Source organism: Patiria miniata, unplaced genomic scaffold, assembly GCF_015706575.1.
Source record: "Patiria miniata isolate m_02_andy unplaced genomic scaffold, ASM1570657v1 HiC_scaffold_7, whole genome shotgun sequence".
Taxonomy (NCBI): domain Eukaryota; kingdom Metazoa; phylum Echinodermata; class Asteroidea; order Valvatida; family Asterinidae; genus Patiria; species Patiria miniata.
Genome location: NW_024037074.1, coordinates 41,470,792 through 41,482,881, shown reverse-complemented (window position 1 = coordinate 41,482,881; position 12,090 = coordinate 41,470,792). Strand labels below are relative to the sequence as shown.

Genomic DNA, 12,090 nt, shown 5'->3' with positions numbered 1-12,090 from the left:
GGATTTAAAGCAAGGCATTTTTTATTACAACACCATAAGCATCTTTTGTCAGGTGCCCCGAGAGCACTGTGCAGATTGCTATGAAGAGAGTTACCACATCACTGGCACCAGACTCTTTCCAAAACTTGTGGGAAAATTTAAGATGGCTTCTCCCCCGTTTAAGCTCAGGGTCTATTCTGACTAAGCCGCATTTCCATGTACATGTTTCCAGTCCATTTTGTGACCATCGCTTAGTCTGGCCTACAGCTTGGAACACGCCGAGCAACACAATTATTCACCGTGTTCGATAACTTCCCTTGCGCTTACCCATACTTTCATCTTGGGTATGGCTAGATGCACATGCGCAATCTGTAGCAATAAACGAATAATCTTGGTTTACGCGAAGTCAAGCCATAATAGCAACCAGGGGTCATGTGTCAATTAAATGCCCTCTGCAAATTGGCATGGGCGAAATCCGGGGGGGGGGGGGGGGGGGATGGGCTATTGAATCATCCCCACTTTTTCGTGATGAGAAAAAAAACATGCGAATTTCAAGGTATTTTTCGAAAATCCCTACAACCAAAATGTATTCAACAGAACTGAAAAGTGGAGAAACAAAGTACCAAAGCTTTTAAAATGTGCCATCCCCCATCCCCACCCACTCGCCGGCACAGATTTATGCCACTACAAAGTGGATTCGAGCTGTCGAAAGCAAGCCACAGTGGCCACTGTATGTGCTCTCCAAAAGCGAACAAGAAATGCCGGGTATGTTTAAAATTAACTTAACTTTCCTCCCGTCGTTTAGTACTAGTGTGAAGTGAAGCTGAGACACTTTTGAATCTCCCACCACCGTAGCATTAGACTTCACGTTAGCCGCCATGTTTTTGCATTGTATTGTGGGATACTGGTTTGAGAAACTCCAGCTCCAATGCTCATCGGGAATTTGCATCTTTATGTCGAATTCCCGATGAGCATTGGAACTGGAGTTTTTCAAACTAGTGGGATACCTACCCAAGTAACCGGCTCAGCGGGTCGGTTACTTGGGCCAGGCTCGATTAAGCACGAGAAGTCATGTGAGAGGTAAATCGAACGCAGTCGCGTTTGCACGAGTAAGCTCGGGGGGAGTAATTGAACACGCTGAATGTGAACTGAAAATGTGCTTATGGAAAGGCAGCAGTAAAGTGATTAAAGTGTTTTCAGGTTATTTTTGTCTCTACTTGCAAATTCTCGCTTGCTATTGGCATCGTAAAATTCCAGTTATGTACCATAGGCTCAGGCAATTGTGTGACACTTTAAACACGAGCAGGGCTTTTTTTCTATGTAGATAAAAATAATGTAGGTTCTGGCACAGTGGCCAAAACAAAGTGCTCATCATTTTGACCAATTTTCATTTTGTTTTTACAGTATGTATACGTTTTCCTGGCTGTTTGCCAGGCGATCATAGGAACCAAAGACACGACACGCAAATAGTATATAAATACAGATCACAACAAAAGGTGTCTTTGTTTGTTGAAGGATTGAAACAAAGGCAGAGGGGCGAATCACATTGATCCTTTACTTTGCTAGTCTTTTTATTTATCCATGACAGATGGTTCGTTTATATCCCAAAACAGAGGAAGTCCAGATGGAAGTGATATTCACTCCGGTGAATTACAATACACTGAGATATAGAGAATTTTATCACACCGGTATACGCTTTCCTTCAACTCCAAGACACCAACGATGATTAGACTGATAGAAATCAGCCATTCAGAACCGTGTAAATGATACAGGGTACCAGACATCACTGGTACCCGGTAAGCAGTGTGACAAAATTCTACGGGTGACGTTTCTAAAGGTCTACAGATCCAGGAGATTTCACAGATTACAAAACAAACAAAAACTCACCGGTTTTCATCACAAACCAAAGATTTCTGTCATTTTTTTGTGTACAGTTATCGATATCAATCTTGATTAAAAGTGTCAATGGCTGATTTTTGGAAACACTAGCTCGAGTCGGATTTCTTGGCATTTTCAAGTTTGTGACCTGTCACTGCTAAATATTCCAAAACTTGCCATATTTATTAATTCCCATTCCTCCATGTCTCGCCTTCTCTCACAGGTTTTCTCACACTGTTTGGCTGTTGTTAAAAATGTTACACTAATGACTAAGAATTGTTTTGTTTCCATGCCGTTTAAAGTTTTTTGGATCAACCTTTTTTTTTTGTTTATTTTAATGTTATCTTTACATCAACATTTAGTTACAATACTTTTAAATTATCCTCACTGTTTCTACATACTGTATCTCATTGGTGAAATCTGTACACATTACAACCATTGGTTGGGATCCTTTGTGCAGGAATGCCCGCATATTAAAAAGATACAATCACAATGTATGCTTCTCTTACAGAAAAAAAAAATCAACATTTAAAAAAAAAAAAAAAATGGACTACTAAGCTTTCAAAAAGCACATATAAAAAAATGAGATAGGCTTGTTATTTTTGTGGTAAGATCACAGTTTGATTATAAGAGCAGTACGTTTCAAAGTTGTACAGCTTTCAAAATATTTTTTTTTTTAAATAAAGATACAGCCCTATGTTGAGAGAGCTGTATTCCGTTCTTCAGCAAAATGTTGTTCTGAACTAGCATCCAGAATTTGAAATTTTGAACCGTGGTTGGACAGATTCAAGTGTCTTCTTTTCTGTGTTCAGACACTTTAGTCAAACATCACTTTATTTCGGGAGGGATTATTTTATTCTTTTACGAATTACATAACATTTCCTCAACACAAGGATGTCAACATTCAATTGCACGCAGCAAGCTTTCAAACAAGTTGGAGGTTTTTTTTCAGTGGAGAGAGAAAGGCGAAGAAAAATGGTCGGATTTTGAAATTAAACTTAATTTCTAAAAAAAAAAATATGAACAAGGTTAATGAATAAAAAATAAAAAAAATTACAAAGCACTTTCTTTGGGCAACAAAAAACAACAATCTGTACAGCCGTTGATTGCAACATACTATCTGGACAGAGAAACCGAAGCATGTACAGTCGAGCCCTTCTCAGAGGGATTTCTAGTTGTATAATTCAATCAATTTGTACACTTTACACACGCCGGTTGGCTGGTTATCATGGCCGGTTGATTCGAGTCACGGTCACATAAACTGAATGACGACAGTAATAAACAGCCTGGGGGAACTAAACTGTACAAAAAAAAAAAAAAACATAAAAAGTGAGACTGTACACTCTTTGGAACACAACTTTCTAGCTTTTAAAAAAACAAATGAATCTTTGAAAATCTGATTGAAAGCTGGGTTTTTTTTACAAGTCAACTCTGCGTTTTTGTTATTTTTATTTTTTTAAGTATTCGCACAAATAGACCTCATATTGGGTTTAGCTTATAAAGTGCTTTGACACTCTTCGTCGGTTGTAATGTTTTCGTTTTCCAGGAAAGGTGAGGTACCCAAAAATGACAATCTGTGTCACGCAAACTGAAAATGATTTTTTTATTGATACTAATCAGGCATTTGCCTTGAAGGTTATACGGGAGACTTTTCTTTTCAAAAACTCTTGGCGCCAATCTTCCTGAGACAAAAACAGCATCCAGGAATTATTTCTTCAGAACTTTTGTTGACCACGATAAAGTGTCACAACTGACATACATCACAGGACACTGCATACTTAGCAAGCTCTGTTACTGTGCAACATACTGAAAAATAATCCGACCGCAACCAATTTTCTTCAAAAGTCTTCCAAACCAGATAAAAAAAAATTCACCAAGTGTTGCTCACCTATCACAGGCTCAGATTTTTTTTTTTTAATATTAGTCATTGCACAAAAAAATTAATAATTTATAAAAAAAAGAAGTGAGAATAATAGGACTATTTCAAAGAATCACTTTGATAAGGTGTGTTTCTGCTGGAAAATTTAATTGGGTGCGTTGAGCAAGGTTTTTTTTTTTGTAGAGGGGGTCATTCAAAAATTGTTTGTCGGTTGGTTGTTGTTTTTGTTGATATGTCTAGCAAGCCAACTAAATGAAGAAATGATTGCATATACAGGCTGGTGGCAGTTATATTTCTTGATCGCGTCTGACATGAATGTTTGAAACAGAGGAATGTTTGCATTGAATCGCAAATATCGTGCAGTGGCTTAAACAGCTCTCCAAGTCAGGTCTGTGCTGGCCCGCCACACTCCACGATCAACATCTGTTTTAAGAACAAATCGATGATGCATCATGTTTTACAGAACCTCACCTAAAGCTAGTCCTTAAAAAAAAAAAACAGTGAAATTAAAAAAAAAGTGACTAAGCCTAGCAGAGGAACCACAGAGAAAAACAAAGAAATATTCAAATGAGCAAAGAAGCATTGACTTTTCACAAGCACAGTTCATTGGAGATTTTGGAGGCGATGTTTTTGAAGGCCATGGAGGAACCGGAGATACGTTTGAAGCGGACGCCGTTGAGCGACAACCTGGGCAGCTTGCAGACTTCCATCTCCCACTGGATCAGGTTGTCCCCGCGGCCGTCACCGTGCACGCAGAAGAGGAGATAGCGCTCTCGCTGCTCAAAGTCCACCGCGTTGCCCTCCAGGACTCGCCGGATCTCGCCCATGATGGAGTCCGGATCCTTGGAGCTGGTGGTCTTCATGCTGAAGGTGAAGCGCAGCGAGCGTGGCTTAATGGGGTCCTCGCGATTGGGATCCCTCTCAGTGATGGACCTACAAATAGCATCACATAAACAAGGTAAACACAAAAACAAAAACAAAAACACAAAACAACCCTGATAAGTCACCACTGCATAATATCAAAAAGAAAAGTAGAAGTCAAAAATATTCTCACAAGATTTGTATCTTTAGTCTAAGATGTTCCAAGAGAACTTGGCAGCAAGCTCACACAAGTGCAAAGACTTAATCAAACATTATGTGCATATGGGGTCTGAAGGCTTTGCTACATCACTGCATATTAGAAATAAAATACAGTTTTAGAAAAAAAACAGTGCTGCCTACAGGTGATGTGAACAGCAACAAGTGATAGTTTGAACAATTTTGGAAAGCTGCTGTGAATGTAATATTGATGCAAATACGTCACGCAAACAAAGTTTCTTAATTTAAATGCCACTTGGGAATCCCTGTCTCACTTTTGTCAGAATAAAGATTGAAAAATCTCCCCCCCCCTCCTGGAAAATGTTGTCAAGCAACCTATGAAAGTTCTACATTATGAGTTTAAGATCATTTATAGTTTTCATATTAATAACTTTCTTTAATGTTTGAGAAAAAAACAATTCCATAACTCTATATTTCCTTAGTACAACTAACATAAGAAATATACGACCTATCTGAGTTTCGTCAACAGGACAACAAAATATATATTTGGGACAACAATGAATGTCGATAAACAAAGCAGTCGGACCATGTACAGCCTGTCACTGTTAAATCAAGCGCACAAAATATTAAATATAAATGCATGGCTTGACTACACAACATAAGGTGATGCTCCACAACACATGCACAGCTTGGTTGGGTTGTTTGCATCAAAAACTCCAGAACAACTTCATGCAATTACTTTTAATTCATACATGTATCTGAACACAATCCAACAAAGTGGCTTTAGGCTTTCAAATGCATTATGTACGGCCCTATTTCCCCAAGATCAGGAAACTTCTTCGTGTAAACTTAAAAGGGTCGTCTATTGTACTGATGTTAACAGTAACGTCTGACTCTAGCCTTGGTCCGTGACAAGCGAGGCCATTATCAACATGCAAGGAATCAAATCCAGTCTTGGCAATATTGGCAGCGCTACCCAGGAAATTCTGAGCATACCTCACGTGTGCCGCATTCAAGATTATGCATGCCCGTGAGGTATGCTCGGGATTTCCGGGTAGCGCTGCCAATATTGCCAGGACGCTTTGATTCATCTTGCTGATAGAGACCTCCACCGCCGTGGTAACTTAACTGTGTTTGTCACGGGACTGGCTGCAAATTAGGGGAATTAAAAGCCAGTCTTGCAACAAGACTAGTCTAATTCAAGATCCAAGAACCACATGATAACAACTCAACTGACTTTATTGTGTAAAGTACCTCTAACTGCTACTAGTAGCCTACTACTGTGCTGTTTTTGCATTGCTCACGTTCTGCCTCTCAATCTATTTATGGTGACATTACCAAAACTGGAGGAGTAACTGTTTTTACCAGTTACAAAGAACAAGTATAACAGAAATGAAATGATTTCGGGCATTTACTTTGAAGTTTTGACAATGATTTCTGTTATGGGCCATTTTCACATACTGTTTTAAATAACTAAAAAGTAACAAGCACAAAAAGACAACTCACTACTCTACCAAATAAAAGAGGAAAAAAAAAAGCGAGTGTTTGTGAGTAAGGAAAACATTCTACAGTAGAGATCAACATTCTACATTAAGAAATAAAATCATACATGTACAGGGAGTACAATTTTGAGTTTTTTTTGTCAGAAATCAAACCTCAACGGAATAAAACGAACGAAGGAGAGATAGAAATACGAGAGGCAATGGTGAAGATTACTGATGGTATAACGGCATAATGAGAAGCGCAGGGTGCATATTACCTTGATAAATTGCCAGCGCTGGTGGACATGTAATGGATGAATAGCAAGAATACACAAAGATGATCGTCATTATTGCAATCATTATCATAATCACTGTTTGAGCAAACATGTCTATTTGTTGAGCTTTCTTTTTCAGTTTTTAAGAAATGATTATTTTTTTATGACAATATGCTCCTTTAGCAAGATTCTAGGGAGTTATTAGACGAGAAAATGTTCCTACAAGCATACAGTGAGAGGAAAGGAATGACATCTTGCCAATAAAAAAGGAAAAAAAAAATTGGGGACACTTCCTTAGGAGCTTATCCAAAACAGCAGAAGTCAATAAACATGAGTTCAACTTTATGATACAAACATGATTATGCAAACTGCGTGGTAAAATTCCTTTAGAAACATGCAAACATTTTGATCACTTTAAAAGAGGCTAATGAATATTCATTTCTATCACAGCAACTGTGGGGTTTTGAAATTCTGTACATCAAAGCATCTGTTCATTTTGTTGGTCTAAGAAGGACAACTTGGGATACTGAATATTCATGAGTAATGAATATTCATCTCAGCTCATTAAACGTGAACTGCATCTTGAAAGTCAGTGATGAATATGCATGTTTACCTGATGCCAGTAGGAGGCCGAGTTTGGGGCGGTAGATCTGGAGGGTAATCTACTCCAAGGTCACTGTAGTTAGAGGGCGCCCTGCATTAGGAGAAAACCCCAATGCCGAGGCTACAGTTACTATGGCAACACGCTCTTTTATACCCTTAGAAAGGTGTCATCTGAGAAAAGGCAGGAAGTGTCATTCGGCAAAATTTTTTTGGGATTCCTTGGATCTCTTTAAACAGGATTTGAAAACTGTTTTTAATTTTTGGTACTGTAAGTCAAAATAAGTAGATAAACAATCTGGTAAACCTACAGTGCCCTCCCCCTTCTCTGCCCTCCCCCTGCTCCGCCCTCCCCCTCCCCCTCCCCAGGGCTTGTAAAGTCAACAAGATATGCAAAAGTTGCATGAGCTTGGATGGTAAATGGGGGTAAACAAGGGTTAGTGCAGGAGTTAATAGGTTAATGGCACAAGCGGAAATGGCCGTCCAATGACTTGGTCACCCTAAACAAACGATTGAAATGGAATGGATAAAAGTACGGACTAATCCTGGCCAGTACTTGGAAAATACTCGGATCCTCATTTAAAGTCTGGGGTTTAATCTCTGTGCATTCGGAAAAAAGATATTAGTTTTCAATCAAATTAACCTAACTCCCTAGCGTCTTTTACTAGGAACTGGACCAAGTCCATCAAAATCCATCAATCTGTGTGTCCAATATAAAACTGTACATGACATAATGGAATCCACCACTGATGCACTGGTTGACATTCATGGACTTGCTACACATGGCTTTTATCACAATAGCAGTACAGGAAGCTAGGCCAAATCAATCAGATAACCCTAGCACTGCTTCAGGCCATTAAGCCCAAGTCCATCATACTCCATCAATATTTAGTCACGCCAGGCCTTCTGGACCAAGTCCCCTAAAATTCACCAAAATGGGGGGATGGATTTTGATGGAGTTGAGGTGGTTATGGTTAGAACGCCATACTCTTTATTGTTAAAATGTAAGTCAGGGTACCAGACTAACATGCAACTGGTTCCCCCTTATCACTTTAAGATTCTGAAGGTTCTGCTGGTGCCCCACAGGCACCACTTTTTAAAAACCATTAATGGCTCATTCATTGTGTCAAGGATACGGTATCATGCAAGTTAGTAGTGTGCATGACAGCAGTCAGCCGATGTGATGCAGTGCACTGTGGGAAATACTGGACAAATAATGATGTCTGACGAAGGACTGATGGAAATCGGAGGACAACATAATTTGAAGAAACAGGACAACGACCAGACAAGGTCCAAAATACAATTAATGAACATATCAAGAGAAAAATAGAGTAGTTCAGGATTATTTCTTTAAGTAAAAATTTTTTTTAGAAAAATTGATTTTATTGTGTGTAAAGAAGTTGATTGTCACCTCCAAATTAAACATATTTGATAATTTGCAAATTTTGTTTTGATGAATCTTACGTTTTATAATGTTTGCCTAACAACAAAATCTGCAAAAATGTCACAATGCCTTTTAGAATCAAACACTAGATTTGGAGTGTTTATTCCCGACAACTACACGTCGTGAAGGCTATTTAAAGATTACAAATAAGCCTCTGTACTGATGACGTCACGCTTTGTTTACTTGTGTGCTTTCTTATGGGAGCCTAGAAAAGCGCACATGTAAACAAAGTGTGACGTCATCAGTACAGAGGCTAATTGCAGCTGCTACTAGAATTTTTGGATAGTTTGGAATACTTAATTCTTCTTTACAAACTACAAACATATGAATAAATTACAGAAACTTATGGCTAGCAAGTACCACACGTTCCGCATTCCTGACGTTTAAGGCCTAAATTTTTCTTTTGCTTGATGTTCCTTGTTTCTTCAGAAGTTATTCAACCCAATACTTAAAGTACACATAGTAAGTTTTTCTTTTTGCTTTTTCAATTAGCACTGAATAAGTTAAGGAACAATGAGAGAGGTATTAATGAAAGAATAGGGTAGAAAAGTAAAGATGCAGCAGAAAGTAAAATGGTGGTTTTGTTAACTCTTTAGAAGTCAACAAAAGGAGTAGGACAGTCAGCTATTGATGCTGTAGGTGTAGAAGTAAGAATGATGAAACGAAATAATTCAAAGAATAAAAGGGGGACAGTTATGGTTTTGAAAGATGAAGCTAGCGTTGGTGCAGAAAATTATCGCTATCAATCATTACCGATGCGTTAATGGTCAGCAAAACTAAAACTTAAATCAAATTGCTTCCAACTTTTGATTATTTTTTTTAAATATATGTTTTGCCTTGCAGAGAAATAAACAACTTGGCAAATTTCCAATGTCTGTGAAAAAAACAAAAATTGTGCAGGCATCCACCGTACAATGGTACGTACACATACACTGAACTCGTAAGTTGACAGTGAGACAGATAATGGAACGGTCTTACGCACCTCCTTGCAAACTTTGACGACAATTTGCCGAAGAAGGACAGGGAGTTGCGGTTGCGTTCCATGCCGTCCTGCATGCCGGGCGAGGCGTTGGGCCCGTTGAACATGGGGTGCCGCCGGACCTGGCCCCCGTGGAAGGTGTTACGGTTGGGGACGCCGCGCGGGAAGCGTATGTTGCCCGTGTTGGTGCCGCCGACCGCCGGCGAAGTGAGGAAGGGTAGTCTATTGCCTGGTGCCGTGCTGGAGGTGGGTGGGGTGGGGTGAAGAGGTACAAAGAAAACATTGAAATGTTTAAATACAGGAAACCAGAATCAATTATGGAGATCCCCCCCTCCCTCAATTAATCTGGCAAGCAAGTGGTAGTTTGTCTCATTTTCTTTGTGAAATTACATTGGGCTGAAGATGGGTCCAGCATGAACAGTACGTCCGCGCGCCTGTACATCTGGGCACAATCTCACGGCTCTGCTAACCACAGAATTCTGTGCTTACGATCACCATTTTGTGCTAACCGCGCAACAGAAAGATTATGTGCTAACCCTGTAAGCACAGAATCCTTAGTTACGGGATGTACGCATGCAAAGAAGCCAAAATTCCCTGTTAACCTGTGAAATACGCTTAAACCATAAGCACGGAATTTTCTGCTACAGTAAGCAGGGAGCTAAACGCTTAGCAGAGCCAATAAAATTGGGCCCTGCATGCAATATGTTCAGCATAAACAGGCATAAAGTGTTCAGTTCAGATCATGCTATTGGGGTTTATTAAAAATGGCGTATTCAAACATACTCTTCTGAGATTCCTTACGACTAGGCAAACAATGGTATTAATAATGGTAAGAGTTCATGAGGTGAGTTTTTTCCATCGCGTTTTTGTTCTTTATTCTGTGGTAAAAGCCAGCATTTATCAACTTTTGCCGTATGATTTTGCATTCATGTCAACTGAATCATCAGAACCAGAATTGGAGACCTCCAATTCTTTTGGAAAAATTAACAATTTGCAACGTGTCATCATTTCTTCAAAATGATCCTGAAATGTTCAGAACAAGAGTTAACAAACCACACAAAGGAAGACAAACTACATCGGCTCCTTGGCATGGCGCTACTCTCACAATGAGATTGGCCAGGCAGGCTTTCTGCAAACACAAACAGTCTAAGCGCAATTGGTGAGGGATACAAGGCACTCAATGTACACCTCACTGCCTTAAGGTAAGTGAAGTCACTTAACGCCTTTTCACACTTATCGTCTTGCTAAAATCATCACAGGTCATCCGAAGAGATTTAGTCAAGTCCATCACAAGTCCTCCAGTCCCAATTCAACTCACAAGCTATTCAAATGAGCTTTGACAAAGGCATTCCTTTGTTATTGTTCATCCACTGTTTTTTGTGACCGGACTTGTGATTGACTCGACTACATCCCAGGTCATCTGACAACAGAACCCTCATCAACTTTCACATCTACCAACCCTGGTCCCCACCAGGGTTGGATTTCACCCATGTTGAGCGCCAGGCCTGAATAGAAGCCATGTCGGATTCTTGCTAGAGCAAAAGGGTTCTCAAATATCTTGAGGTTTGCCCCGGGTCCAATACAGAGATTTTGGCATTTTAGATTTCGCTGCACCTTTTTCAGTGTCTGCATGGGACCGACTGCTTCCAAGCTGATCTGCCAACATTTGCATCTTGCAATCAGGGAGATACTTAGAATTACAATCAACATAATAGGGAAAAACTTTCCATAATCAGGGAGATTTTCAAATTTGTTCATCAGAACGTGGAAAGATTGGTTTATCTTCAGGGAACATTCTGCAGAATCAGGGAGAGTAGGCAGTCCTATTTACCTGGGTCTATCCGTTGGATCTTCTAGGGGCGGTAGGGACGTGCCTTTGTTAGGATGCCCTGAGGTGGACGCTGACTTCTGATGCCTGGGTCTCGCCGTTGATACCGGAAGATCCCTTCTGTTCGTGCCCAGAATCAATCATTGAAACATAGTCAAATTTGAAAACTAGCAAGCAGAGGTCATGGGTTCGAGTCCCACCCAAGTAAGCTTTTGATTTTTTTCTCGAAGGCTCTCTGATGTTGACGGCACTGAGTACACAGTGCTTACAAATATTATGTTGGCGAAAAACAAAACCCAATACTGTTATTTTCACTTTCCAAACTCAAAACTCTATCCTGCAAAAGACAAATGAAATTTGATAGAGTTCAAAATCGACCCATTTGTCAAAGAGAAAATGCCCCTTGCCCTCTCCACCCCCCTCCCCACCCCTCACGCTTGACGCAACATTGCCACTACCTACCCAGGGATATTGTAGCGTTCATTCTGGCCGTTGGTTCTACTGCTTCCTGTTGCGTCTCTGTCTCCATATACATAGGTGTTTCTTCTAGTCATACCAGGGTTGCTGGGTATGTGCTGCCAAGGCAAGACACATGAACATCAAATTAAAACACTCTCAAGGAATTCTCTTCTTTATTGTGTTCGTGCATGCGTGATTTTTTTTTTTTAAAGAAAGTGCATGATACTCAAGGCACTGTATCAGGTAAATG

General features: G+C 39.8%; 1 protein-coding gene across 7 annotated transcripts in view; it reads right to left on the bottom strand.

Moving 5' to 3' along the window:
- The window catches only part of LOC119746376 (MAP/microtubule affinity-regulating kinase 3-like), a 74,719-nt gene continuing 62,629 nt past the window's right edge, over positions 1–12,090 (bottom strand). For 5 of the 7 annotated variants that reach the window (XM_038223283.1, XM_038223284.1, XM_038223285.1 and 2 more), the window contains 5 exons: positions 11,844–11,956; positions 11,385–11,501; positions 9,557–9,793; positions 7,144–7,224; positions 1–4,669 (listed from right to left, as the gene is read on the bottom strand). In XM_038223283.1, the coding sequence (XP_038079211.1) occupies positions 4,327–4,669; positions 7,144–7,224; positions 9,557–9,793; positions 11,385–11,501; positions 11,844–11,956 (891 nt within the window). In that variant the 3' untranslated portion in view covers positions 1–4,326. The remainder of the gene's footprint in view (positions 4,670–7,143; positions 7,225–9,556; positions 9,794–11,384; positions 11,502–11,843; positions 11,957–12,090) is intronic. The other 2 variants (XM_038223288.1, XM_038223290.1) reach the window with 2 other exon arrangements.